This window comes from Pelmatolapia mariae, linkage group LG3_W, assembly GCF_036321145.2.
Source record: "Pelmatolapia mariae isolate MD_Pm_ZW linkage group LG3_W, Pm_UMD_F_2, whole genome shotgun sequence".
NCBI classification, from domain to species: domain Eukaryota; kingdom Metazoa; phylum Chordata; class Actinopteri; order Cichliformes; family Cichlidae; genus Pelmatolapia; species Pelmatolapia mariae.
In genome coordinates, this window is record NC_086229.1 from 94,580,547 (window position 1) to 94,605,310 (window position 24,764).

At 41.8% G+C, this 24,764-nt stretch overlaps 1 protein-coding gene across 1 annotated transcript; it reads right to left on the reverse strand.

Annotated features, from left to right (window-relative positions):
• Positions 1-1,275: 1,275 nt before the first annotated feature.
• On the reverse strand, positions 1,276-24,288 carry senp3b (SUMO specific peptidase 3b). The gene is made up of 12 exons (XM_063470412.1): positions 24,140-24,288; positions 22,548-22,690; positions 20,384-21,070; positions 19,874-19,987; positions 16,945-17,056; positions 14,626-14,773; positions 13,618-13,665; positions 8,187-8,264; positions 4,805-4,942; positions 4,275-4,358; positions 4,108-4,158; positions 1,276-3,137 (listed from the first exon to the last, which is right to left on the reverse strand). The coding sequence occupies exons 2-12, from the start codon at positions 22,633-22,635 to the stop codon at positions 3,027-3,029; spliced, it is 1,659 nt and encodes a 552-aa protein (XP_063326482.1). The 5' UTR covers positions 22,636-22,690; positions 24,140-24,288; the 3' UTR covers positions 1,276-3,026.
• Between the last annotated feature and the right edge of the window lie 476 nt (positions 24,289-24,764).

Sequence of the window (24,764 nt, forward strand, 5' to 3'; positions counted from 1 at the left end):
AATCTGGATAATGGAGAAATCTAATGACAGTGCAGTAGGTTAGCTCCATAAATGTAAATAAATAAATAAAGCTTAAAAACAAATGTATATAATGGCACTTTTTAATGCTTTAAAAAAAACTTGAAACAAACCATAAACACAAAATGACACCATGAAATTAAACTGAACATTGTCCCAGTCACAATAATGTGGCATCTGTACCTGGTTTAGAACTTTTTAAGTGCCACGTCTTATCATGTATATGAAGAACTAACCCGTCGTGTCTTTCTAGTCTCTACATGTGCTGAGAATCATTCAGATATTTGCTCTGAAATTGGGTTTTATTACTTTCATGTAATGTGTTTTTTATTTCTCAATCTAATATTCTGTCTCCATTAAAATGAAACTACCATAAATAACTAGCCTGCTCATTTCTTTGTGAGCAAACTTACAAATTCACCAGGAGATCAGATGATTTCACCCACTTTCTACACAGATTTCTGCTTTTTCTTTGTGGATCCCCTCATCAGATATGGATTGCTTTTCTGTATGGGGCCGATTTTGACTTCACATGATGTGGGCTGCTAAAAAAAAAGCACTTGGGTTTTGGTTATGACTTGTTCTCTTATATCAGTGCTTATGTATCGCCTGAGTGTCGACACCTACCACAAAAAATACTGCAGCGGCTTTCCTCACTTTAACAGCCGTTAGAAAGGGACAGTGAAAAGGTGTTGCGGCAGTGATCGAAGCGCCCATTACAGCAGGTATCAGTGTGAAAGGGTCTGCAACCATCCCCTCTGCAAACAAAGAGCTGGCTGAATACCTGATACTGCAGGTTAATGAGGGACGCATTCACACCCCTCACCCACCACATCCTGGTAGTAGTCACTGTAAGGCCCCTTTGTACTTTGTGGATGATGCAATCAATATGGGACTGCATGATATCCTATAATATCTAGATGCAGTTAGTTTAGCAACATGTTCAAGGCCGTCAGCTGTGCACCCCCAGCTTCTCCAGAGAAAGGAAACAGCAATGGGGAGAGTCTGGTTTGGTGCAGCCACAGAGCAAGGAAGCTCAAAGCAGACAGTAAGAACACTGTTCAGAACTGGGATCACTATTACGAGGAACAAACCATAATGTGATGAGCTGAAGAAATGACCCAAGAAGACCTCTTAACAAAAACAAAACAGAGATCCTCTTTTTACTTTAATTTTTTATGAAACCCAAACATTACCACAATCACTGACAGAGACACAGGAAAAAATGAAATGCAATGTAAATGTAGTTCTTTGAGCAAACAGGTCATTTCAGTTCAATCTTCCACAAGCTGTTTGTGACTAGAAAGTTTGACTAGGACTAAATTACATCTGCAGAGCTTATGGGGTGTTCCCTGTTTGCAGGAAGAAACAGTGGGAAGAAAAGCTGATGCTGGTTCTGATGGAGACTGCATAGCTGTCTATCTCTGTGTGCCTGTTAAACACACTCTTTCAAAATGCCAATGTCCACATTTTTGACAAAGGTTTGAAAGAGGAGTGAACGACCCTCTTTGAACAGACGTGGCGTCTTACACCGGCAGCGTCTGCTGTCTACGATCCAGCTTTGAGATCCTTCCCAGACGCCTTAATACACATCCTGGGCCTTCAGTAAGTCACATGATGGGGGGCAAGGTCTCACAATGGGTTCACCGAAACCTTGGCTGAGTGTGACCCACACCCATTTTCACACCTTGGCTCATGTGATTATGCAGAGAATCAATAGGGGGTCAACGGCCCTCTTAGGGACAATAGGGCTTAAAATCTGGGACTGATTCTCAGACGAAACGTCTTCAAGAAACTGAAAGTAGTCCTTCATTACTATGCTCTGGACGAGTGAAAACCTTCACACACACACGTTTGCCACATATTTTTATTTTTAGCAGTCATAACGTATTGTAGAAGATATATAAAACAGCTCTCTTGCATCAGCTCCTTCTTGGAAAAAAAAAAAAAAAAGCAAAGCCAAAAACAACTATTCACATTTTTTCTTTTGTTATAAAAAGAATAAGAGAGCACTGTATCTCCACTGTGGACATATTATGCCTGGTGTGTAATTGTGGTCCTCAACAAAATGGCTTTTTCAAAGAAATACTAACCAGAAGATCTAAACAAAAAAAAAAAAAAATGTATTTTTTCTTGATTTTTTATGAAACCCAAACATGTTACCACAAAACTGACAGAAATAAAACACATTAAAAATTAAATGCATTGTAAATATACTTCTTTGAGCCATTTCTGTTCAATCGCTTTCAAGGTTTATGACTTGAAAGCGATCGAGGGGGAAAGTTTCTACTGTGTGGGCCAGCATGAGGTGGGACTCATGGATGCTGCAGAAATCCAACTTTCCCTGAGATTCACCAGAAAAAAGTTTTACCTGCAAACATAACCATGCATTCCCACTAAACTCCAGCTGAGCAGACCGCAGGAAACGATTAAAAATATTGTACATGGAAGTTTCACACTGTAATACACTGGCAAACATTTTGTGCTGAACAGCTCGTCCACAATGGTGGCCATTGCATGGGGTACATTTCATTTGCAAAGATGTCAAGTAATGACTGGCTGGATGGAAACGTCACTGCAGCCCTCTAAACACAAACTCCACCGTGGGACTTCCCTTCATACTTCCTGGACGCAGGCTTTTCCGTACCTCAGTGCTCCCTCTCTGACCAGAAAACTAGTGGACTATCTTTACACGGATAACTAGCACATCCCCAAAATAAGACAGCTAGTCTTGGCCTCTCACAACCACAAAGAACTATGACATGATATTTAAATCAGTGTTTTTCAAACAAACCGAGGGAAGCAGAACCAGAAAAAATAAAGTCAAACAATGTTCGCATCTAGAAGAATTTCTCTGCATGGTGGAAGAGAAAAAGTTAGGTTTGTAATGTTTATTTTCCCCCAGTCACTTGCTCCCATTTTCCTCTTGTTTTAACACTGTCCCTCCATCCTGTGAGATTTCAGGGACGGAGCAGGTGTAGCTGGCCACAAACGATGGAAATGAAGGGTCACACCATAAGCTTGCAGTGACACAGTTCTTTGTACATCTGTCTTCTGAGGCGGGGCATGTCTTGCTGCCCAAAGCTGAACTGCTGCCCGAGTGCCAGACACTTGCAGTACTGCAGGATAGCAGATAAGGAAAGTCAGGGTTAGATTCAGATACTGAAACACATTTAAAACAATCTGATGTGTGGTAATTACCATCTATGCAGTAGGTACATGTGTTTCCCTCATAAATGCTACAAAGAAGTGGAACTGAGACTAATCCAAATTGTCCACGGCTAGCTCTCAACAACAAGAGTTCATGTTTATATCAGTGCTGGGCGATATATCGAGTATATTTGATACGTACGATGGTTAAAATAGTTTTATCGTAACCATCGAGTGTAGGTTCCTGCACGCTGCAAATGCATCATCAGTCCCCCCTCCGAGCTGGAAAATTTTCTACCCGCCACACTGCGCTGAGCATGCGTGTTTATATGCTACCAGATGGGAAAAATATGGTGACAGCAGGAGTTTCAGACTCGCTGTCGTTTGGATTTCACGAGGAGGATGTCGAACAACATGAAGGAACTCGGCATGTCAGCATCTCCCCACACACCAAAGGAAACGTTAAATACACCAGCTGTGATTCGAGCTACGACGGCCACTGTTGAGGGAAACGGTTCATGTTATTGTTTATCGTTCCTGAAGCATATTTGTGGCCTTCTTTTGCTGCTGGTTCAGTTCATTTTGGTTGGAGAGTGACGAAACCTCTGCTGTTAGACCATGTGACGTTTGCTCGGTTACATGAAGCCGAGGGAGTGTGTGGCTTTGTTGTTTGTGTTTAGGCACATAACTGCTCTTTTAATTGTTGTGTTGGCTGTTTGCAGAAATGGTTTCTATGAGCTTGTGGCTGAGACTTGAAAGTTTCTGTGGATACCACACATGTTGATATTTACTTAAAAAACCAGACCTCACTGAGGCTCAAACTGCAGCCCACCCCCCTTTGCTGCTCAAGACATATCGCGATATAGCCAAAAAATGTGGCAATATTAGTTTCCTCATATCACCCAGCCCTTATTTATATGCACACTGTAGAAAACTCACCTGTAACACAAAAGCCCCACAGTCACTGTCATTGTTCTGGCGGCCCACATTCTGCAACATTACAAATACATTAGCATCAGCAATGGTACCATTTCAACTAAAGTCTACTTCTCGTATCATTTTCACTCAAAGTCTCACCAGAGCTTTGTTAAGAAAAGTCATGTTACCATTTTGAAAAAGCCGCTCCATCCTGTCAGGAAGTCTTGCTGGTCTTTTTTGATGGCTTCAGCTTGCAGGTATTTGTAAATGTGCTGGAATCAAAATGAACACATTCAAAGAGACTGCAGCAATTTCCAAAAACAGAGATTCTGACTTTGAGCAGTAGATTCATGGAAGACAATGAATGGACTTCTTAAATACACTGTAGGTGTGACAGCCCGTCCTCTCCTATCAGCAACTGAATCACTGGCAGGACAGAGAGAGCAGCATCTTTGGACCCCAACATTTGGGTTTAACACAACCCAACTGAAGAGGTTACAAAAACTTTGGTCTTTTACAAAAAATTTGTAGTGTTATACAATACTAAGGTTTTTTTAAAAGCAACAATATTAGCTAACAGAAATATCGTGCAGCTGCTCATTTGCTACTATTAATCATTTTGACAGAAGCGTTAATAAGCATCTATACCCACTGACCTTTCTTCAAAAACTGTTCAATCATCCACTCATTCCTTTTCCAAAAGCTGCCTGATCCCTACCTTTGGACAACGCCTGTTCAAAGTCCTCTGAGAGTCAAAGTAGGTGATGGCTCGACGAGGAATGTCAACACTGACCAGCGACCAGTGGACCTCAAGATGGATGGGGATCAACAACAGATCCTTCTGAAAGATGTCAACCTGATAAATGAAAAATATGGTCAATAGAAATAAATGGATTACAGAAGAGTTTGAGAGATGTAACAAAAATCTTGGTTAAGCTGTCAGTTTTCAATTATACGATGCTCCCCACCCTGTAACACTAAGCCAGCAGTGCTCCTAATGTGGTCCTAAGCAATGTAACTAACACACAGATGGAAAAGCTTGTAAAGTGGTGTATGCAGCTGCTAGCCAAGAGCTAATTCAATTATGAACCAAACAAAGCCAGACGCTAACAATGTGAGAAGTATGTTCTTCCTATTAAGACAAGCAGATGAGTAAGGCTGTCATCACATCATCGCTTTCAGTTCTATAAAAACATGTCACAACATTTTTCCGTGGGATTTTAGAGGTGCTGCAGATAAACCACATGCAAGCGTTTCATTGCTTTGGTGTATATTTGTTACACGTTTCAAACTAATTTTACTCACATTTATCCAAAAACACCTTGATGATCAAAGATACTTTTTTGAGAATATTCTGTGTAAAACTAACAGCATTGAATATGATAATATATCGTAACATGTGATATTAAACAATGATATATTAATATAACAAGACGAGGACGGAGTAATGTCCATGGCTGCTCTGCTGCTTCAGGACCTGGACGACTGTAATTGATTCAACCATGAACTCTGCCCATGTCCAGCCATCAGGTCACTCAGTAAGCTTAACCACAGGTGGGTAAAGCAGCAGGACTGAATATTGTCTAATATTTAATTATGTTTGATTATCTTAAAATGTGTGAACAAGACAAACGTGCAAGAAACTAAGAAATGAGGAACGGGGCATATCCTTGTTCAACAATGCTGCCTGTCATGTTTCAGCTGGAGGATCAGGGTCGAACAAACGGAGGCACACACTTTAGCTCAATCAAAAACTTTACAGTAAAACTTTCATCTCCAGACAGTCGTGGGATCTTTTTAGTCATCAGATAGTAAGGTTGCATGATGATGACGTGTCTTCTATGTGTATAATATTAGGATGAGATTTAGAAACCAAAACTATTTTATATTTACAAATGAACTGGAACTGTGGATATACAATTGCAATTTAAATGTGAAAAATATTCTGTTTAAACCTTTGAAAAAATAAATTGTAATTGTGTTTATATTAGTCTTCTCATGAAAACTGGGACGGGCTTTCAAATCTTAATTTGGAGAAGCAGCTAACTAAATGAACAGTTGACTGTTTTTATTCAAGCACTAAAAAGTGCGAGTCAGGACGGTTCCTTTCAGGAGTTTGTAACAAGCTGTAACAGTATTCATGTAAAGAGAGCATGCTTATCTGTAACTATACAGGAAACATTTTAAGTTTATTTTGTAACAAAGAACCTTTGAAGTTTGAAAGAGAACTGGACAACTCTGTTTCAGATGAACTCTCCATGCTCTGCTTGCTGCAGAGCTCTTATGTTTGAAATACAAGCCAGGCTTTTGTCTTAACCAAAGTTAGTCTGACGCCTTGTTTTTGACTAAAGATCCCAGAGAAAATCAAAATGTTCCATTGGTAGTGTCAGTAAATACCGAATAAAAATGCTGAACCACAGTGGTGTATGGACAAACAGGCAATCTAAAGCCAAAGCACAGAGCAGACACAACTGTGTACAGCTCAGGCTTTGTTACATGTGTGCATTATTTAAACATGTTTGAATGAAAGAGCACATAAACAGTCAGATCTAAAATACAAAAACTAAGACATAAAAATATATGTTCCTTTTCATTTTGATGTCACACGTTCTTTGAAAGTTAAAACTGAAGTAAACTGACATTTACAGCACTGAGCCATCAGAAAATGGTAAAAGGTCAGAAATGTACTGAAACGTGCAAACACACACATGGAAATCTAAGGCAAAAATACATTTGGTGAGACCAGCTGGAACTCTCCGAGGTCAGGTTCAGTAAAAACTTTCTAGGCTTGAATAAAGATCAGTCCAAAGGTCTTCTTTGTTCCCTTTGTTCCCTTCTCCCCTTGAGAAGGGAACAAAGGAAGGAATCTTGATGATTCCACAGTTTCAACATCTCTGAGGTCCAAACCCTGGGTGGCTCATTCCACGACTGACCATGTTTCATTGTTTTTCTATCCAGGTCTTTGCCTTTGCTGCATTACCTGTGTGTTTGACATCGTTGCTGTAAAATAAAGCAGTCAGATGCTTTCCAGCTGGAACAAAATCTCAGTTTCTTCTGCATTCAGAATCACTTCAGGTTTAAGAAGATCCTGAGCTGGCAGTCTCTGTTTTACAGACCAGACACCGTTACTGCACCTCTCTCCTGTTCATCTACAATCTGAAGCTAAAATCTCACATTTGGACGCATCGCTCTATAAGACTGGTTGCCACCAATTTTTAGTGTAGTTGTTGAGTTGTCTGGCACTCCTCAGCTTGTTGTCACAGTTTACCTTGCTTCTTTATTTATTTACTATAGATAGATATGTAAGACAGCTACTACTACTTTTGTCCTCCACTTGTCCAGTTTCTTAAATCTTTGACAGACTGCACACAATGCCAACATCTGCAGGAGTTTACAGGAAAAAGCTCTTTAGGATTCACCGTGTTGGTGACAGAACTACACGGCAGTGTTCAAACAAGAGAAATCAGAACCAATTATGTGTTTCGAAACTGTGACAATGTTTCATCCTATAAGTCCCCCAGAAAAAAAACTCCTGCTCAACACCACTCAGATCTTTCTCCTTGGAAGCAAAGACTTCAAGAAATGGGCGGCTGGCTCAAGACCTTTGTGGAGTTAGTAAAGTGAGAAGACTAATCTGTGTAGTTTTGAAAGCAGAGGGTTTTTCCCCATTCTTACTCCAGATGTGTAAGACAGAGATTCAGTGTCACCCCCCAAAAACCCCACGGACAGTGAGGCTTTAACCTAGACCAGTGCAGATCATACAATCATGCATCACACACAGAGTCGTATAGAGATTCTTTGACTCTGATATTATGTACTGACATAATGAAAAACTCAGACTCTTCTAAGCAGATGAAACACGTTTTCCACTCTTGTGCAGCCTGTCATGACGCTTGAAATGTGCTACTGATGTTCAGAAACTTCTTAGTTGCAACAGTCTGAATGAGCTGTTTTGTGTTACATTGTAATTTAAAGACAAGACTGAATCTCTTTTATCATCCAGCTCTAACGATACTCCTCATTGTTTTATTCCTTCATATTAATATAAAGTGTTAATATGCTGCTAAACTACTCAGAGTACGTTGGCAGCGTTCACTTACATTTTTTGTCCACCGTTTGACTCCTTCGTAGCCTTTTGTCCTTAGCTTATCGTAAAAGAAGCTGTTGAAAAAATGGACCTGAAAAAGAAAAAAAAGATTTTGACTGATGACAGTAAATGTGTAGTAATGGGATTACACAGACCATTACTATGTGAGCAGCAAGGCTCCAGTAATCGCAGCCAGAGACAGGACTCGGCACAGTCCAACGTTTTATTTTTTACCATCATAACATGACAGCAAAAGAAAAAAAGCTCCTTAATCCATAATTTACAGCTCGTTATACCCGTCTGCTGATAGCCACACATCCTGCCAGGCGTGTTTCCACATTTTATAAAAAGAACATCAATCAGCATTCAGACAAACAGCGTGAGGCCCAGGTGGACGAGAACAACAGATAAGACTGGTTTTGGGGTTTTCCAGCTGGGTGGACAAGGCTGAGCATCAGGCCTTCAAATGAATTCAAACTGTCAGGGTCTTTGGTTGATTAACTAGCTGAGGTGAAAAATTGCCCACACCGCCCACACGGCATGTGCTTCGAGGTTTCTGACGGTTAGAATGACTCGGGGGTGTTGATTCATTGAAAGGGAACCCCGACTATTATGACAAGTTACTCTAAATATGTTACAAATTATCTCCACTACATAAAAACATACTTGAGCATAACTACAATTTTTTTGTTATTCATTAAATCTTTGTTGTTTAAAACTATTTTGGAGCCGTGGGAGCAGCCATGTTTTTTCGCACACAATGCTTTCTGGGACGATGACGTGTATTGGTTGTCAGTAGTATCGGTGCTTTCGTTCAGCTAACCTGTTTTGTTTTTTAAAGTGTAGCAACCGTATTAATCAACTTGCCTATTACCTGGTTATGACTTGGTAGACCAGCACTATCCGGTATTTGAGTCTGACGTTATTAGCCACGTCTGGGCCCAAACTCCACTGCAAAAGTCAAACGAACACTGCAGCATTACTGAGAGTTGAAAAACTGTCTAAATTTGTTCATCTGTAATAAAATGATCAGTGTGGCTGCTCTGCCAGGTGTAACAATTAAGTTTAACATCCAGGCATCCATGAAAACAGAATTTATGACATTTAACTGGGTTAGAAGTTAGCAGGGAGTTAGCTCGCTAGCTTCCATCTAAATATAACATACCATGTTCTAGTGCTGGGCGATATGGAAAAAATATTTATCACGATATGAATTATTTTATATCACGATAACGATATATATCACGATATACCACCTGACCTGTGGTCATCTAGAAAGTACGCAGTCTGTAAACAGCGAGTGGAGAGGGTGCAGTCTTTGTTTTGAGTTACCGTAAAGTATGTCGCAAATCCGGGTGCACGTACAGCAGCACCAGCTCGCAAACCACAAGACAGAGTTTCTTTGCGAAAAATATCATTTTTTTTATACTTTATTTTCTCTTGCATAAAGTTCAGAGCATGTATAGTGAGAAGACAATACTAATATATTTGCACAGGCTATTTAACCCTTTAAGACCAACCATAGAACCAAGTCCACCAGAGCTTATCTTTATGTTTTTACATGCTGTAGTGCCACTTGTGGGAGCATTTCAAGTTTCCATACATCAATACAACCGTTATAGCCCAAATTTTAATAATATGTATGCATTAAGTCCATAGTAACTACATAAATTGCAAAAGATTGTAGTGCAATAAACTACAAAAAAAACCTGAAAATCGTTTTTGTTTGTTTTTTTTACATATATTTCTAGTTAGAGAAATTTAAGAGGCTTATCCCTCAAAACTGTAAATACAAAAAAGTTGCACAAAATAGTTTCCAACCACCAGAAATTTATTTTGTGTCTTCATAGTTTTATTTTTGAGATACACTAATTTTTATATACTACAGGAAAAATGAAAATAAATATTATAATTATAATTTGAGTTCTAAGCATCCCAGAAACGATACAGAAAAGCATAAAGTCAAACATGACTTTTAAAAACACCAACATAGGCTTATAAGGCCCATTCGCGAAAATGACGTCATTTCCTGTTCCGGGCAGGTAATGGCGGACATGCGATAGTTCGCGCTGACGTCTATGCCAACGTAGGAAGTGTTATGAACATCGGCAAGGCGTGTTTCTGGAATATTATGTTTTTGTTGCTGCAAGTGCTTCTTATGCAATTTTTGCAAAGCTATATGTGGAAGGAACCCGTGACTTAGGACAAGCTAATGGCATTAGATGTAAGTACAACTCCTCCGGCTTCACATGCAAAAAAATTTATTGCGCTACCTTACGTGGTTCCAGTTCTACAAGGATTTAAAAACAGTTAGGTAAAATGGAGTGTGCCTGCTCCGACCGGTTGTAAAGGGTTAATTATATATTTTATGTAATAATTTATAAAATTTGGGTTACAAACGATAGAAACGATAGAAGACAAATGGCACGATAGACACTTTTCTATCGTCCACACGATATATATCGCCATATCGCCCAGCACTACCATGTTCTGACTGAGAGCTTTATTATCAAATTCAAACGTACAGCTCTGCTATCACTTCCAACGTAAATGAAGACAGAAACTAAACAGCAGTGACGTTTGTAGCGTTACTGAAGTTGGGCTAGCTGGTATATAATGATGTGCTACGTGATCACTAGCGACACAGCTATGTTAGCATAACATAAATACAGTGAAGCTGGAGGATGAACGCTAACGAACAGAAGCCTTTTTCCCCACTCATAAAAGTTAACGTGAGGGTTCCCGATGGTTAGGGACGAATGCAATCGCATGGCAGGATGCTGTAAATGGACCAAACGTCAGTCAGGAGAACAACTGAGATAATCCATCCACAATACGAGGTTAGTCATTAATACACTGCTGCATGGGCTGGGCTGTAGTTACATTGTAAGGGTTTAAAATCTGAGCTTTAAAATGATTAGCGGTAATAAAAACCGTGAGAAGCCGACAGTGATCACTGACTTTTTTTAGGGGATTGTTGAGATTAAATCGAACAAGATACAAAGCATTAAAACATGTTAAAAACACAACAGTCTTATGAAGTGCAGACTACTTTGGCCCCGGAAGCAGGATTCATAATGTTATCACTTAAAGACCGGATACCGGTCATGGAGGCTAACAAGGGCTGCCCAAAGAACATCTGGATTAAGACATACGGCTTCAAAAAGTTCTGGTGCTTTACAACAAACGCTCTGAGTGGCCTTTCCCATTGGCAAGCAGTAACCACATAGACACCAGTAGTTTTCTCTCGCTCTCTTGTTTTCATCTTCAACTAAACTAAGTGCTGGTTGACTATTTTCATCCTCTCTCTCGGTTTGCTCTGGTTCAAACTGGAAAGGTTGAACAGAAGCCATTTCCAGTGCGCTGCTAACTGTGAGCTGGATGCGGTGCAGAGTGCATTGAGAAGTAAATAACAATGGCGGCCTACTGGTAAATCGGTTTTATATAAAATGTGCTTAAAAGGAAAACATTTGGCGTATTTTAATACCACATATATGTTCTTGAAACCACAGTATTTTAGCACAAACATGTCTTAATAGCCGGGGTTCCCTTTAAACTAACATAATCATCCTGCTGTAACCAGGTAAATCCATTTGTTTATTAATTATTAATTAATGTACTAACAGGGACTTAGAAGAGAGAGAGGTAATGTTTAATGTTTAACATTTCACTGTTTTACTCTTTGGTGCTGTTGAGGACACGATATTGTTCTTTCTTGGTTATTTGTATTTAAATCATTTGCTCAAGTTTGGTTTGTTTTTGTCTGGCAGCAGAACGATTAGACACAAGAAGGAGTTGGTGGTGTACTGGGGGTTTCTGTTTAGAACTACACTTTCTCCTCACCCGTCACCCAGCCATCTTTTTATTCCGGCTGCTCAGGTCAATCTGCCAGGGGAGAGCTAACGGCGCCGACGCTACCTTCAACAGCACCGGCTACAGCGGCCTGGCTAGTTACGGGTTTTTCCAATCAGTGATCCTGGCCTCCACAAACAGGCTACATTTATTACATGCATTTATTATTCATTATTACCAAAGTAGGTCTAAACATCTGACCCAATGAGCAGGAAAGTGCAGGAGGAACAGGTCAAGAGGCCACGCTGCTAACAAGTCGGCTATGAGCTAAGCTAGTGAATCGCTGACGACACAGTGAGTGAAAACTGTGAAAATAACTAGTGTGTGAATCAGAGAGTGCTCTGGACAAACCACGTGAAGATTACACTCTGAAATAAGACGTTATCTGTGAGTTTCTAATTAAATCGACTACACAGATAAGCTACACAAAAACAACACTGTATGTTTTAAAAGGAACAGAGTGATACAGCAGAGAGAGCAAACACCAAGTGATGAGGAATAATCAGGCCCCATCTTATCTTAATGACCTTGTAGTACCATATCACCCTATTAGAGCACTTCGCTCTCGCACTGCAGGCTTACTTGTTGTTCCTAGAGTATTTAAAAGTAGAATGGGAGGCAGAGCCTTCAGTTTTCAGGCCCCTCTTCTGTGGAACCAGCTTCCAGTTTGGATTCAGGAGACAGACACTATCTCTACTTTCAAGATTCAAACTTTCCTTTTTGCTAAAGCATATAGTTAGGGCTGGACCAGGTGACCCTGAATCCTCCCTTAGTTATGCTGCAATAGACATAGGCTGCCGGGGGATTCCCATGATGCACTGGGTGTTTCCTCTTCACTAACTGTGTGTTAGTAGACCTCTCTGCACTGAATCGTTAGTTACTGTTAATCTCTTCCACAGCGTGTCTTTGTCCCGTCTTCCTCCCTCACCCCCAACAGATCCCGTTAGATGGCCCCGCCCCTCCCTGAGCCTGGTTCTGCCGGAGGTTTCTTCCTGTTAAAAGGGAGTTTTTCCTTCCCACTGTCACCACAGCGCTTGCTCGTAGGGGGGTCATGTGATTGTTGGCTTTTCTCTGTTTTCTTTGCACTATTGTAGGATCTCCAACCTGATAATATAAAGCGGTTTGAGGCAACTGTGTTGATTTGGTGCTCTGTAAATAACACTGAATTGAACTGAATTACACCAATTCAAATAATCAATAGTTTCTGCCCTAAATATATGATTATTATTATTCACTTATTAGACCCTCCACAAAAATATTTACCATAATAACAATGAAAAAGGAAGGAACATATCACAGCTGTATGATCTTTGTATACTCAGTTTATATATTCTGAGTGGCTATTTTCATTATGATACATCAAGTATTTGATGTAGTTGATATTGTGCATTGATGTATCGAGTGAAATATGGTTTCAGTGTGTTCAGCAGAGAAGGTTCAAACAAGGCTGAAGAATCTCAGAAGATGTTACAAATGGCTTTTGCAACAACACAATAATAACTGTAGGTAGGTAAACCATCCACAGCACAAGCTGGAATAAACCTTCATTTCACAGGGATGCTGTTTTTCAGTTCAGTTTGCAGCTTCCTCACCTTCTTTGGCACAGAGTCCATGACCAGCTCACCGTACATGTTCATCACCTGAATAACACAAAAACAATGTAAGAATTAAAGTGCAAAGAGAAATTCTCTTTACTTTTAAGGCCCGAGTGTGAAACCAAGCAGCTGTTTTCATAAATACAGTCTGATTTTAAAGCCTCGCTGAGGGCCTAAACTTTGCACACGCATCGGCTCTGGTGAAAACATACATATCTTATGGGTCTGGCATGTGGACAGTACAAAATGGTTCTACATACATAGTTTCACCTGTGTGGGTGAAGTGTGGTACACGTGTGCAACATTCCAAGATGAATCAGTTCAGAGGACCTTTGAGACAAACCCAACAGGAAGTCTGCCGTTTGTCATTTCCAGATATTACACTTTGTGGTTCAGCGTGGTTGAATGAATGTCGAAAATTTGGTTTGGAAAGTCTTCAGTAGTTTGTTTTACAGTTTGCCTCAAAGTTACGACAGGAAGCACAAACCTGCATATTTGACGTGATCGTTGAGGAGTTTGATTTAAATATGATTACAGGAAATGGCTCAACTGCACCACTCCCACCTCCAGCAAACTGAAATTTTCAATTCAGTTCAGTTTAACTTCTATAGCCCCAAATCACAACAGCAGTCGCTTCATGGCACTTTATTCTGGAAGGTAAAGACTCTACAATAAACCAAAGAGTGAGTGTCCGTCATCACTGCTCGCAGCGTTAATTTGTTTTGCTTTTCTTGATGATGGAACATTGGATGTTGTAACATCTGGACTTTGGAGAACGAGAACATATACTGACGTACCTAACACAGCCGATGCCATGCACCTGCATCATTTACAGCACGTACAAGTTACAAAGTATTAACGGCAGTATTGCTAAAATGTGCCACAGCAGGAACAACACAGGTGTACATTTAAATGACTCCCTTAATCTTAGGCACTAATGCCTAAGATTAAGTCAAAATTCCCCCCAAAAGGCCTAAAGTGTACAGTTAGAGTGTACTAGCATACCTGGTCATTGAGCCAGTTCTGTCCATACAGAGTGCCCAGGTCGTCCATGGTCAGAACATGCCGTTTGTAGTTGACTCTGAAGGTTTTAGCTACAACAGTTCCTGATGAGCGCTGGAAGGACTGTATTAGATGTTGGACCACTGCTTTTCTAAGGAAGAACGAATCAAAAACAGATGTACAGTTAGCTCCATGTATTCAGACATCGCTCCATTACATAGCCCAAATCAAAGGATCGCTACGGCAAGTGAAAGAGGACACCTTTGCTGCAAAAACAAAACAACTGCAGTTACATAGTGACTCTATGAACATTAAGAGTCACCAAAAACACATCTGAGTTGTGAAAACAAAGCTTAATGTCTCATTCACCCAAACATTTATGCAAGCATGTTTCTGTACATCTAAGAGCTTTTATCCATCTCCACACGCCGCTGAATGCCTCACGAGCAACTCGAGATTCAGCAGCTTCCCCAAGGATACTGAAGCATGCAGACTGGAAAAGCTAATGGATAAAGACAACACCAATTTTCCGATGAGTAGATGACCTGCTCTACGTTCACAGCCACACTAACCCCGGTTCTCTGAAAATCAAGTGAGCTATGGAGTATGCCATCCTGGCGTGACCAATCACGGGAGCTCCACTTCCACCACATCAAGAAGATGGTTCAAGAACACAGGGTCCCCAGACCCCCTCTATAAGAGCCCCTGGCTCCACACCAGGCATTCACAAAGTGTTTCTTTGATGTGACCATGAAGTCCGGCAGCATGGTGAGATACCGGCTTTGGTTTTCAGAGCACTGGGGTTGCCCGTGTAACCAAACAGTGTGTATCTCACTACAGGAGATTGCATGCTCCAGAGACTATAACACCTCGACCCAGGACACGCCACAGCTCAGTATGGAGCTAACAGCCCATGCTAAGCATCAAGTGTCCAGTGAGTGCACGGTCACATCAAGGCCAAAAACAAAACCCTAACACATGTGTGGGGATGCAACACCCTTAAAAAGAGAGCCCCTAAAGGGTCCACCTTCCTTTGGTGGACTTAGCAGGCCCACAGCAGGACTAGAGCAGAACTACCTCACTGTGGTTGGAGGGAAAGCTTCCCACAGGAAGTATGGCTACATAAAATTCAGTCATCCTTTTTGCTAATGACTGTTTTTGTGTGAAATGAGCTTTAGGTCCACACACTCCACAGGCTCAAAACTCAGCTCTGAAACTCTGACACTGCGGCTCAATCCCAGGAGGGAACAACCTGTTTAACAGCCGGCGTCAGGCGGTGGGCCCCCTTATCAACTGCTTCACTCCCAAATGCAACATGGCAGGTTGAAATTGGAGCTAAATACACTTCAATAGTGGAAAATGCTCCTAACTTCTCCAGAAAATCCTGAAGGAGCAAAACACATTTGGAACTGATGAGGAATTTGATTACGAGCTGCACACGTCTCAAATATGCATCATTAAGTGATGGTTTAAAGCTCTACATGGTCTCAACCGCCCTCAGAGGGAGACCAGACTCATTCAAACTCAGCGTTTCACATGACTGGGCAGACAGCTAACCTCTGTGGATTCAGATGACAACTCTGTGATACCCACTCACGGTCCGTGGCAGTGGCCACTGATGAGTGTAAAGCAGACAGCTCCGTGGGCTGCTTGGTCAGGAAAGGAATATCAAATCCAAAGATAGTCACTGCTCCATCGGGCCTGTGCCGATGATCCGAGACCAGGGAGGAGAAACGCATACATTAGGCACCGCCCTCGTTTGTAAATAAGGTAAGAACAGAGGACGTTTACACGTGAAGTGACCAAACGGTACAATGGATTCAAAAACACAGGGACTGTGTGTTCATAGGGAATGACAGGATGTGCTTGTGTCAGCCGGCCTGTGTAATGTCACACTGCGAGTGCCTCCCTTACAGTTTATATAAGGTAACGGATGTGAGGTGCACCACAGACCCTCTGGGACCATCTGACATTTACATAAATGTGTAAAGTTACAGATAGCAGCTCCCTGCCCACACTGTCCAGTTTCTGTTTTCACAATGTAATAACAGTTAATCCTGAAACCAGGAAATCCCATATTCAGGGATAACATGATGGTAGAGATTCCCAGTAGTCCAGTTCCTCAGAATCGTTCTCAATCTCAGGAATCGCTTCTTGCACTGTCGCTGAGCTGATTTCAGCTCGTGTGTCAGAGGCGGAGAGCAGTGCTGCAGATTACAGCGTAGATATGGACACTAGCTTAATTTTTACTGCACAAAAGGATGAGAGAAGGATGGTAACAACACAGAATACTGTTAACACAACAGTATCACTACGTCTCACCTGTGTGGGTGTGAGAAGTTTTCATTGAAGATGTCCTGAAGTTTCTCCACAACATCATCCACGTGGATGGGGATCAAACTGCCGTACTGCCGTAGCGACTCTTCCAGAATACCTCGAGACAGATGACAACCACATGAACGAGGGCTGTGCCACACACCATCCACAGGTATGACACAGGTAACACTCTGACATCATACAACATGTCCAGCTGAAATACATGCATTTACATTTGCTAGCTCCAACAATGAGCAAACCCGAGCAGTGAGTTTCATACTGGCGCCTTTTAAATGGGATGATGTTCAACAACAGAGGACGTCCAGCACAAACTGAAACACACTCTGTGCTCCTCCATGAAAAGCACAAGGCTGTGACAGAGCAGGGTTACAAACCTGTACGACTGTACAAGCTCGGGCTCACGTTCTGCTAACGTTCACGTTCCGCCTCCATCAAACATGATGTTAACGATACAAACTGTCTTCCTGCTACCGTCTGAAAAAATAACAGTGTGCAGCTGCAGCACGGTGGTAACGCCACATTATTCACGTTCAAACCGTTTAGTGCAGTCGAGCTATATTCAACTCATATTCTTTGTGTCAATACTTCACTTTAACTCTTAGCTGTCACCATGTAAAAGTGTTTCACCCACATTTCAAACTCAACATAGAAAAATATCTGGGAGCAGCGTGTGACAACGATAAGCCCCACAGCTCCCAGTTTTTAAACAGAAAGCACCAGTGAAGATGATGCTGCCATAGTGTCCGCACACACTACACAGAACTGTCAGTCTTCCACAAAAACACAGTAACTCGTTAGTTTTGTACTTCATTTAGATTTCATATAAACCACATTTATGAAAACGATACCGCTAACGATGAAAACAGTTTATTTGAGAACACAATCAAAGGTTTCATTTGTTTTTGTTTTTTGACAGATGTCAAACTTTAAATGAAAAACATTTGTAAGATGAAACCAATGAGCAGTTCATGTTGAGACGCTCCTGTTTTTCCTCTTATCACGGCTCATTAATGAGATCCAAATATTTCTTGGCCAATGATGGAACAATCAGCGGAATACTCGATAATCAAACCCACCTGCCCTCGAGGCAACAACAGGGAACGAGTGGGTACAAAGACACAGCTCTGCTTTACACGGGTCCAGAAAGACTTTACAGAACCAGGTTGGACCGACACAGCACAGCTGACACAGTTACACACATGAGACATACAAGGCCACAGACACAGTAGGAACTGTTACTGATGCATCACACATGTTTGAGCATGTGTTACAGTGCACTCTCTAACATGAACACTGTAGGACCTCACACTGATGCTGACATGAGAAGCAGCGCACACTGAAACACAACAGGGAGGTACACAAGGACAGACATGAACCAGGATAGGGCTGTTCGATATAACGATATATATCGGATGACGATATAAAAACGTCTATCGTTTCATTTTACGCTATCGTTTGTTTCGTGGTGTCGCAAAATAAACTGTTTACGGCAATATTTTTTCATTATTTTGATGGTCACTGTAGCGGCTATATTAATTTCTTAAAGTTCTCTCTTTCTCTTATATTTAATATAACCACACTACAGACAGACAAGCGCTTGTTTTTATGCGTTGTCGTTAGCAACAACGACGGTAAAACCACCGCATGTCCGCTTGTTTATTTTCCACATAAACCTTTCACAATAAAGCTCAAGATCCTGTTGAGACTTTTCAAAATAAACTGAATCACGTGAAAGATGCAGAGTGTTTACGGATGAGAAGCAAAAAAGAGCCGCCAGGTGCTAAAAAATAAACCTTACTCGAACGTTAGAACAGGCTTTTCCCCGCAGCACGCTGTGTAATAAATACTCACAAAGAAAACGGCGGCCGTTACAACCTATGTCTAAAAATGTATAGTTTCATGCATCACTTAAAACACTCGACTCCAGGTACGCGATGCCCAGCTGGAAACACTTCACGCAAGTCGAGCTGCCCGAGATTCACAGAATTTACAGAAAATGTTACATTTTTGTGATTTATATCGTTATCGGACGATAGATGTCTTAATATCGGGATATGAGATTTTGGTCATATCGCACAGCCCTAAACCAGGACGTCACCCAGTCACAATGAAGGGACGCACTGCAGGAAACACGTGTCAGTCTAAGAACAGTTTAGAGCCTCACAGCTAAAGACAAACTCTAGTGTCTTCAGCAGCCTGTGGGAATGACCCATCAAAGACAGTGGACACCTCAGACCCTGGATGTAAAGTCCAGATCACTGCAGTCAAAGCAGCTGTCACAGCTGAGGATAACAGGACATTATGGAGGAGCAACAAGTGTGTGTGGACTGATGGGTGCCTCCATATATATCTGTAGATAAAAGCAATGACAGCTGGATGAATCTGGAGTTATGGGGTCCCGGGGTGCCGTGTAGACGGGACAGCACAAAGTGTCCCCCCAGCTCAGACATGCATTCTAAGTGTGGCGTAAGGAACATGAAAACCTATGTGGAAACAGCCTTCCTCACTACAGACAAGAAAGTACAAATACATCAGTACGATACATTCAGCATCTGCAGCTCACAGACTGTTCAGTAAGGATTCGTGTTTAACTCCAAGACTGATTAAAGTCTTTGGGTTTTAAGACAGAGCAGACGTCATGTTTGCAATCACCGCTGCTGCCCGTCAGCCTCCTGCTAGACACACCGATGTTATTCATTTTCAAAGCCTACATTCACAAGCTCTCACATTCAGAAAACCTGACCTCTCCAGCTCGCTGATATTCAAACTCGTCCAAGAGATGATGCGCATACAGTATCAGTTTGAAGCGCCTACGTCGCCTCGTTCTCACATTCACGACCTTGAGCATCCGTGCTGCCCACGCTGGTACTGCACAAACATTTAAGGCAAGGCTAGAAGCATTTGTGATACATACCATTCACACAACTTGTGTGTTCTTCAGTAAGAGCCAGCTCTGCCGGCCTGACCTCTGCCTCCAGGGTCACTCTGTCCTCCTGCTTTTCTGAGGAGGAGCCGTTTATTTGCTGATCTGCCAAAGGAAAGAAATTATATTTGTTATGGAATCTGCAGACTAAGGCATTTTTATCAAATTCCAAAAATAACAGTTTTTAAATCAACTTGGGTCAAAGGTAACTTAACTGCAACTTTAAACAGTAACAGGGAGGCTAAAATAAACTTTACTAAGCATGACGCTGCAGTGTATCACAGCTGGTGTCACTGCAGGTTATGGAAATTTATTATTATTCCCACTTATTCAAATGCCTCGTGGGAATTTTTCCACAAAAGCAGTAAAACTGGCGACTGAAGCAGACTGAAAACATCTGTTACTTTTGTTATGGTGCTCTGATTGTTGCCACTGACAAAAAATATCATTTTAAATGCCTGCTATTCCCATTAATTAGCATTCCCACACATGAATAAGTACCTCTGTCAGACTCTGCGTGCCCGTCATCACTGCCGTCATACTCCTCGTGCCTGTACGGAGGCTCCTCATACCGTTTCAGTCTCCTCTGTTCCCTTTGAGTGTTCCTTTGCCCTTTGTGGCTCCACCTGTGTCTTACGGAGCACATCCACCGGGCCCGTTGGCGCCAGCTCTTCCAGTGCTGAGAGAGCCGAAATCCAAGACCTCCACGGCATCGCAAACGCTGCAAGCGCCCGAGTCTTCTCAGAGCCCTGTACCTGCTTAGGTGGGACCTAAACAAGTCTCCCGCTTCAGCCTGGCTTAGTGCGTGATCTACGGGGGCCTCGCCGATCTCTTCAGCCTTCTGTTCTGGTCTCTGATGATCGTGCTGTTGTGAATGAAGGTGCTCGGAAGACTGGGAAGAAAAATCTGAGATTCCCCACTCCTCCACCTCCTGGTCTCCATCCTCTTCAACATCTTCATCCTCATTGTTTTCCAAACTCTTGCTGTCAAACTTACTCATGTCTTCACCATCAAAGTTGTTTACTTCTTCATCATCACCTACAGCTTCATCCCCACCTATACCATCTTCCTCATCCACTACATATTCACCCGTCCACACCTTTTCTTTATGTTCCAGTCTCAGGTGCATGGGGGTGGATACACTGTGATCTGACACTGGGACTATGAGGCGGTCCGCTGGAATCCCACCTATGAAACAAACAGCAGTGATTATTGCCCAATCAGGCATCACGACAGCCCAAAAGTACTGCTGCAGCTCATTACGACGGGTAACAATGTATGTATCCATGAGCTCTTCCTACACAATATAAACATGGCACACAGGTGCGTCTTTTGCCCCTGAAGGTACTTATCTGTATCACGTTACTTAGCAACCACCTACCAACATGCCAAACTATCCCATTTGTAGTGAGCATGGACCTCTGACACCTTAAAAAAGCATCGCATCGTCTTCATTTCACTAAAAATAACATCTAACCCCCGGTGCTGTCCAAAGGTCTTGAGTCACCCCCTCAGGCTTACTTTGAATATTTGAACACAGCCTTAAGTAAGAGCTCTAGCTGCTTTCTTCAGTTTTCCTTTGGACGTCATTCATTTTTTATTTTTGGAGGTTTGGTTTTTGGCCTCATTTCACTCGGTGATGTTGGGGATCTTGTCAAAATCGAAATCTGGAAAAGTACGCCAAAATTTGGCAAAGACAGACTACCAGAGTCTGATAAGTGTTTGTTGTATGATCACCAACAAGAGCTTAAAGACACTATAGAAAAGCAGCAGTTATAATAAGATGAGAGCATGTGTGCATACATTCAGTCCGTGTTTATTAAGGTCAGCTATCGATGTGTGCTGTGATCGCTCCGTCCTCGATAAGGAACGATTCAATGAAATGAATGAAATATCCTGGTGGGAAACCTAAGCTTCATGCTGGTTTCACACACCACCCACCTCCACGTTTTAGACACTAAGTAGATCAGGGGTGGGGAACTCCAGGCCTCAGGTGTCCTGCAGGTTTTAGATCTCACCCTGGGTCAACACACCTGAATCAAACGAATTCATTCCCAGGCCTCTGGAGAACTTCAAGACATGTTGAGGAGGTCATTTAAATCAGCTGACACATCTAAAACCTGCAGGACACCGGCCCTCGAGGCCTGGAGTTCCCCACCCCTGATGAAGGCTTTGAAATCAAAGACTTCCTGGGACCCCTGAGGGCCACTGCTGGACTTCACTGGTTACTAGATCGATTTTTTTTAAAATGGCATAAAAAGCAAGTTCTTAAAACATACATGAGACACAATAAAGAAAAAGGAAAACTAATTTAGGCAAGTTTTATAAACCTACGCCACACTGTTGTTGAATATTCACTCATTTATCACCGACATTTAATTTCAGGTGCACAGAGAGGATGAGAAAGTCACAATGCAGGGACTCCAGCAACACGTCATCAGGGTGATGATGACCCTGATGAAGGCCACAAGCCAAAACGCGTTGGTCAGTCAGTAAAGTTGTTCCTCTTTACTTTTAAGTGTTGTGCGTTGTGACATTTCATTTCAAAAATGAAAGTAACCTCGTGTCCATCAAACTCTTAGGGTTTCCACTGATGACCACCCAGTGGTCTGAACGTCCATCCTACTGGGGGTAAATATTTTACACACAAACAGTGAGTGCTAACCTCCTCCTGTGTCGTTCTGCCCCACAGCGGTCAGACCCAGGTCTCTCTGCCAGCGGTTCTGGGCTAGGCTACCACCACTGTCTCGCATTATCCAAGAAAAACCCACAACCTGCGCCAGCTCGTCACCTACAAACAAACACAGTCTGCAACGGTGGGAGAGAATACAGTCAGTTCACAAAGTCCACAGTGGACATCAGAAAAACACAGTAGCTGCTTCTGTCTGTTTGGATTTTTAGGTGACAAAAAGAAAACTCTATGAATCACTTTGCTTCATAGAGATGTAGTGCTATATACCAAACTGTAAAGATGAAAATACACATTTTCATGCAGGTTATTCTAGTTTGTAAATTACAATGATATGCAGTTGAGTGTTTTCACAGCATTTATACATGAGTTTATCTGATCCAGCCTGCATAGATCCAGCACTGACCGTGCTGAGACAGCGCTCCATAGGCAGTACAGGACACTCGGGACCCTGGGATAGCCTGTCACAGTCTCAAAGCATAACCTCCATTATGTTGTATTTTTTAGGGGAGTCTCTAACACTTTAGGTCTACCGTGGACCCGCCATGTCTTACAATAAAAAAGAACTGGGTGGTTACAAAACATATTCATAAGTAGCCTATAAAAGACAACTTCACATGAATGAAAGCCTATAGTTCTTACTCACACGTCATTATTGCGCCAATAAAAAGTAGAAGTATTAGTAAATTTCATTAATTTGACATGGCAGCACTTTTCTAATCTTACTGAACACTTGTAATGTAAACAAGCCGTTACATAGTCTTGACTTATTATTACAAAGTACTGAAGCTAATTTTGGCACAATTATTACAAAACAACTACTAGGAATATAAAGGCAGTAATAATGACCTCAAATCCCCACGCCGTAATTTTACAACTAACGCGTGGGACCGTTTCAGTGGGCGCTAAAGCCACTTTACACTTACTGTCTATTGTAATATTAGACAGCCACAGGCTTTGCTACCCTCTCCACAGACACAGAACACACGTCCCGGTGCCTCCACGCTGTTTCACTCATCCTGCTCACTGATGTTAGTCCTGCAGTTTGTCTTGCTAGCTTCACTCCGACCACAGTGTGATGATAGCGGCATTGACAAAAAGCGACAGGAAATACACGTAGCTATGAACTTAACTGTTTACGTGCAGGCTTAAAAAAATTAATTACTAAATAAATCTTTTTCTCAATAAAACTCTTCCATTATGAACACTTCTGCAGGAAATAGTCTACACCAATGCTATCTCGTGAATGCTAATAGCTAGCTTACCGTTGCCGTGGTTTCATCAAATTAGACTGAATAAAGCTCACACCAACTGCAAACTCCTTTTTATTATAATATATCATGACTATTGACAACCAAAGCATCAACACGAACATAAGGAATAAGCTGAAGTTATTCAAATTTGCAGAGTTCTTTAATTATCTGTTGAGTGTGCGTGCTAACCTTTGAGCTATAACCATGTTGTCCTCAGCTAGCTAAGCGAACTGTAGGCAGATACCATGCTAGCAGAAAAATAAACCGCCCAGTGTGTGTTTGTTTCCCAGCTAAATGTTGCCACTGCGTGCTTACCTTTGATCTGTAGAGGTGTAAAATATCCGCGTTCTTCTAACAGAATAGGAGCGTATTCTGTATGCAGAACACTGAACCAAAACAAACGCTAATTGATGTTGAATCTCATTCAATGAAGTCAAGTGTGGGGTAGCTGTTTCCACCCTCTCCCTCCGCTTCCTCTCTTCTTCTTGTGTTTGAAGACGATTGGCTATTAGCTGTTAGGCACTATACCGCCCCCACGTGGTATGGGTGTGCTATAGCGGTTGGAAAGACTCAAACTCGGACTTCAGCGTTTACTGGTTTCCTGCTTGTTTCTCCACTTTTGGTCTGCTCCCAGGAGATGAACCATTATTGTGTCTACACATTACAGACAGCCTTTGTAATAGCAAAAAAGTCAGGCTGTATAATTTATCTTTAGAATCTTTATTAGCAGCTTACTGCAAAAATACATACTTTTGCTTCCTTTTCTTTAGTAAACTTATTCTTTTTAAATAAATTTGATAACATAGTTTGACAGGCATAACAGCATTTCTGCACAAATAAGGTGATTCCCAAAGAGTTATTAGCTGAAAACTATGTTTTCACGTGGTCTGCAGAGGAAAATAAAACGGGTGGCTTGGAAACGAAAGTCGTGTCCTGCAGT

Excerpts from the sequence above, each read along its gene's own strand:
- senp3b (XM_063470412.1), bottom strand. The coding sequence starts at position 22,635 with ATGCGAGACAGTGGTGGTAGCCTAGCCCAGAACCGCTGGCAGAGAGAC. Across the intron at positions 17,057-19,873 it reads ACACACAAGTTGTGTGAATG|GTATTCTGGAAGAGTCGCTA; the intron begins GTATGTATCACA and ends ATCTGTCTCGAG. Across the intron at positions 3,138-4,107 it reads GTGGGGCTTTTGTGTTACAG|TACTGCAAGTGTCTGGCACT; the intron begins GTGAGTTTTCTA and ends GCTATCCTGCAG.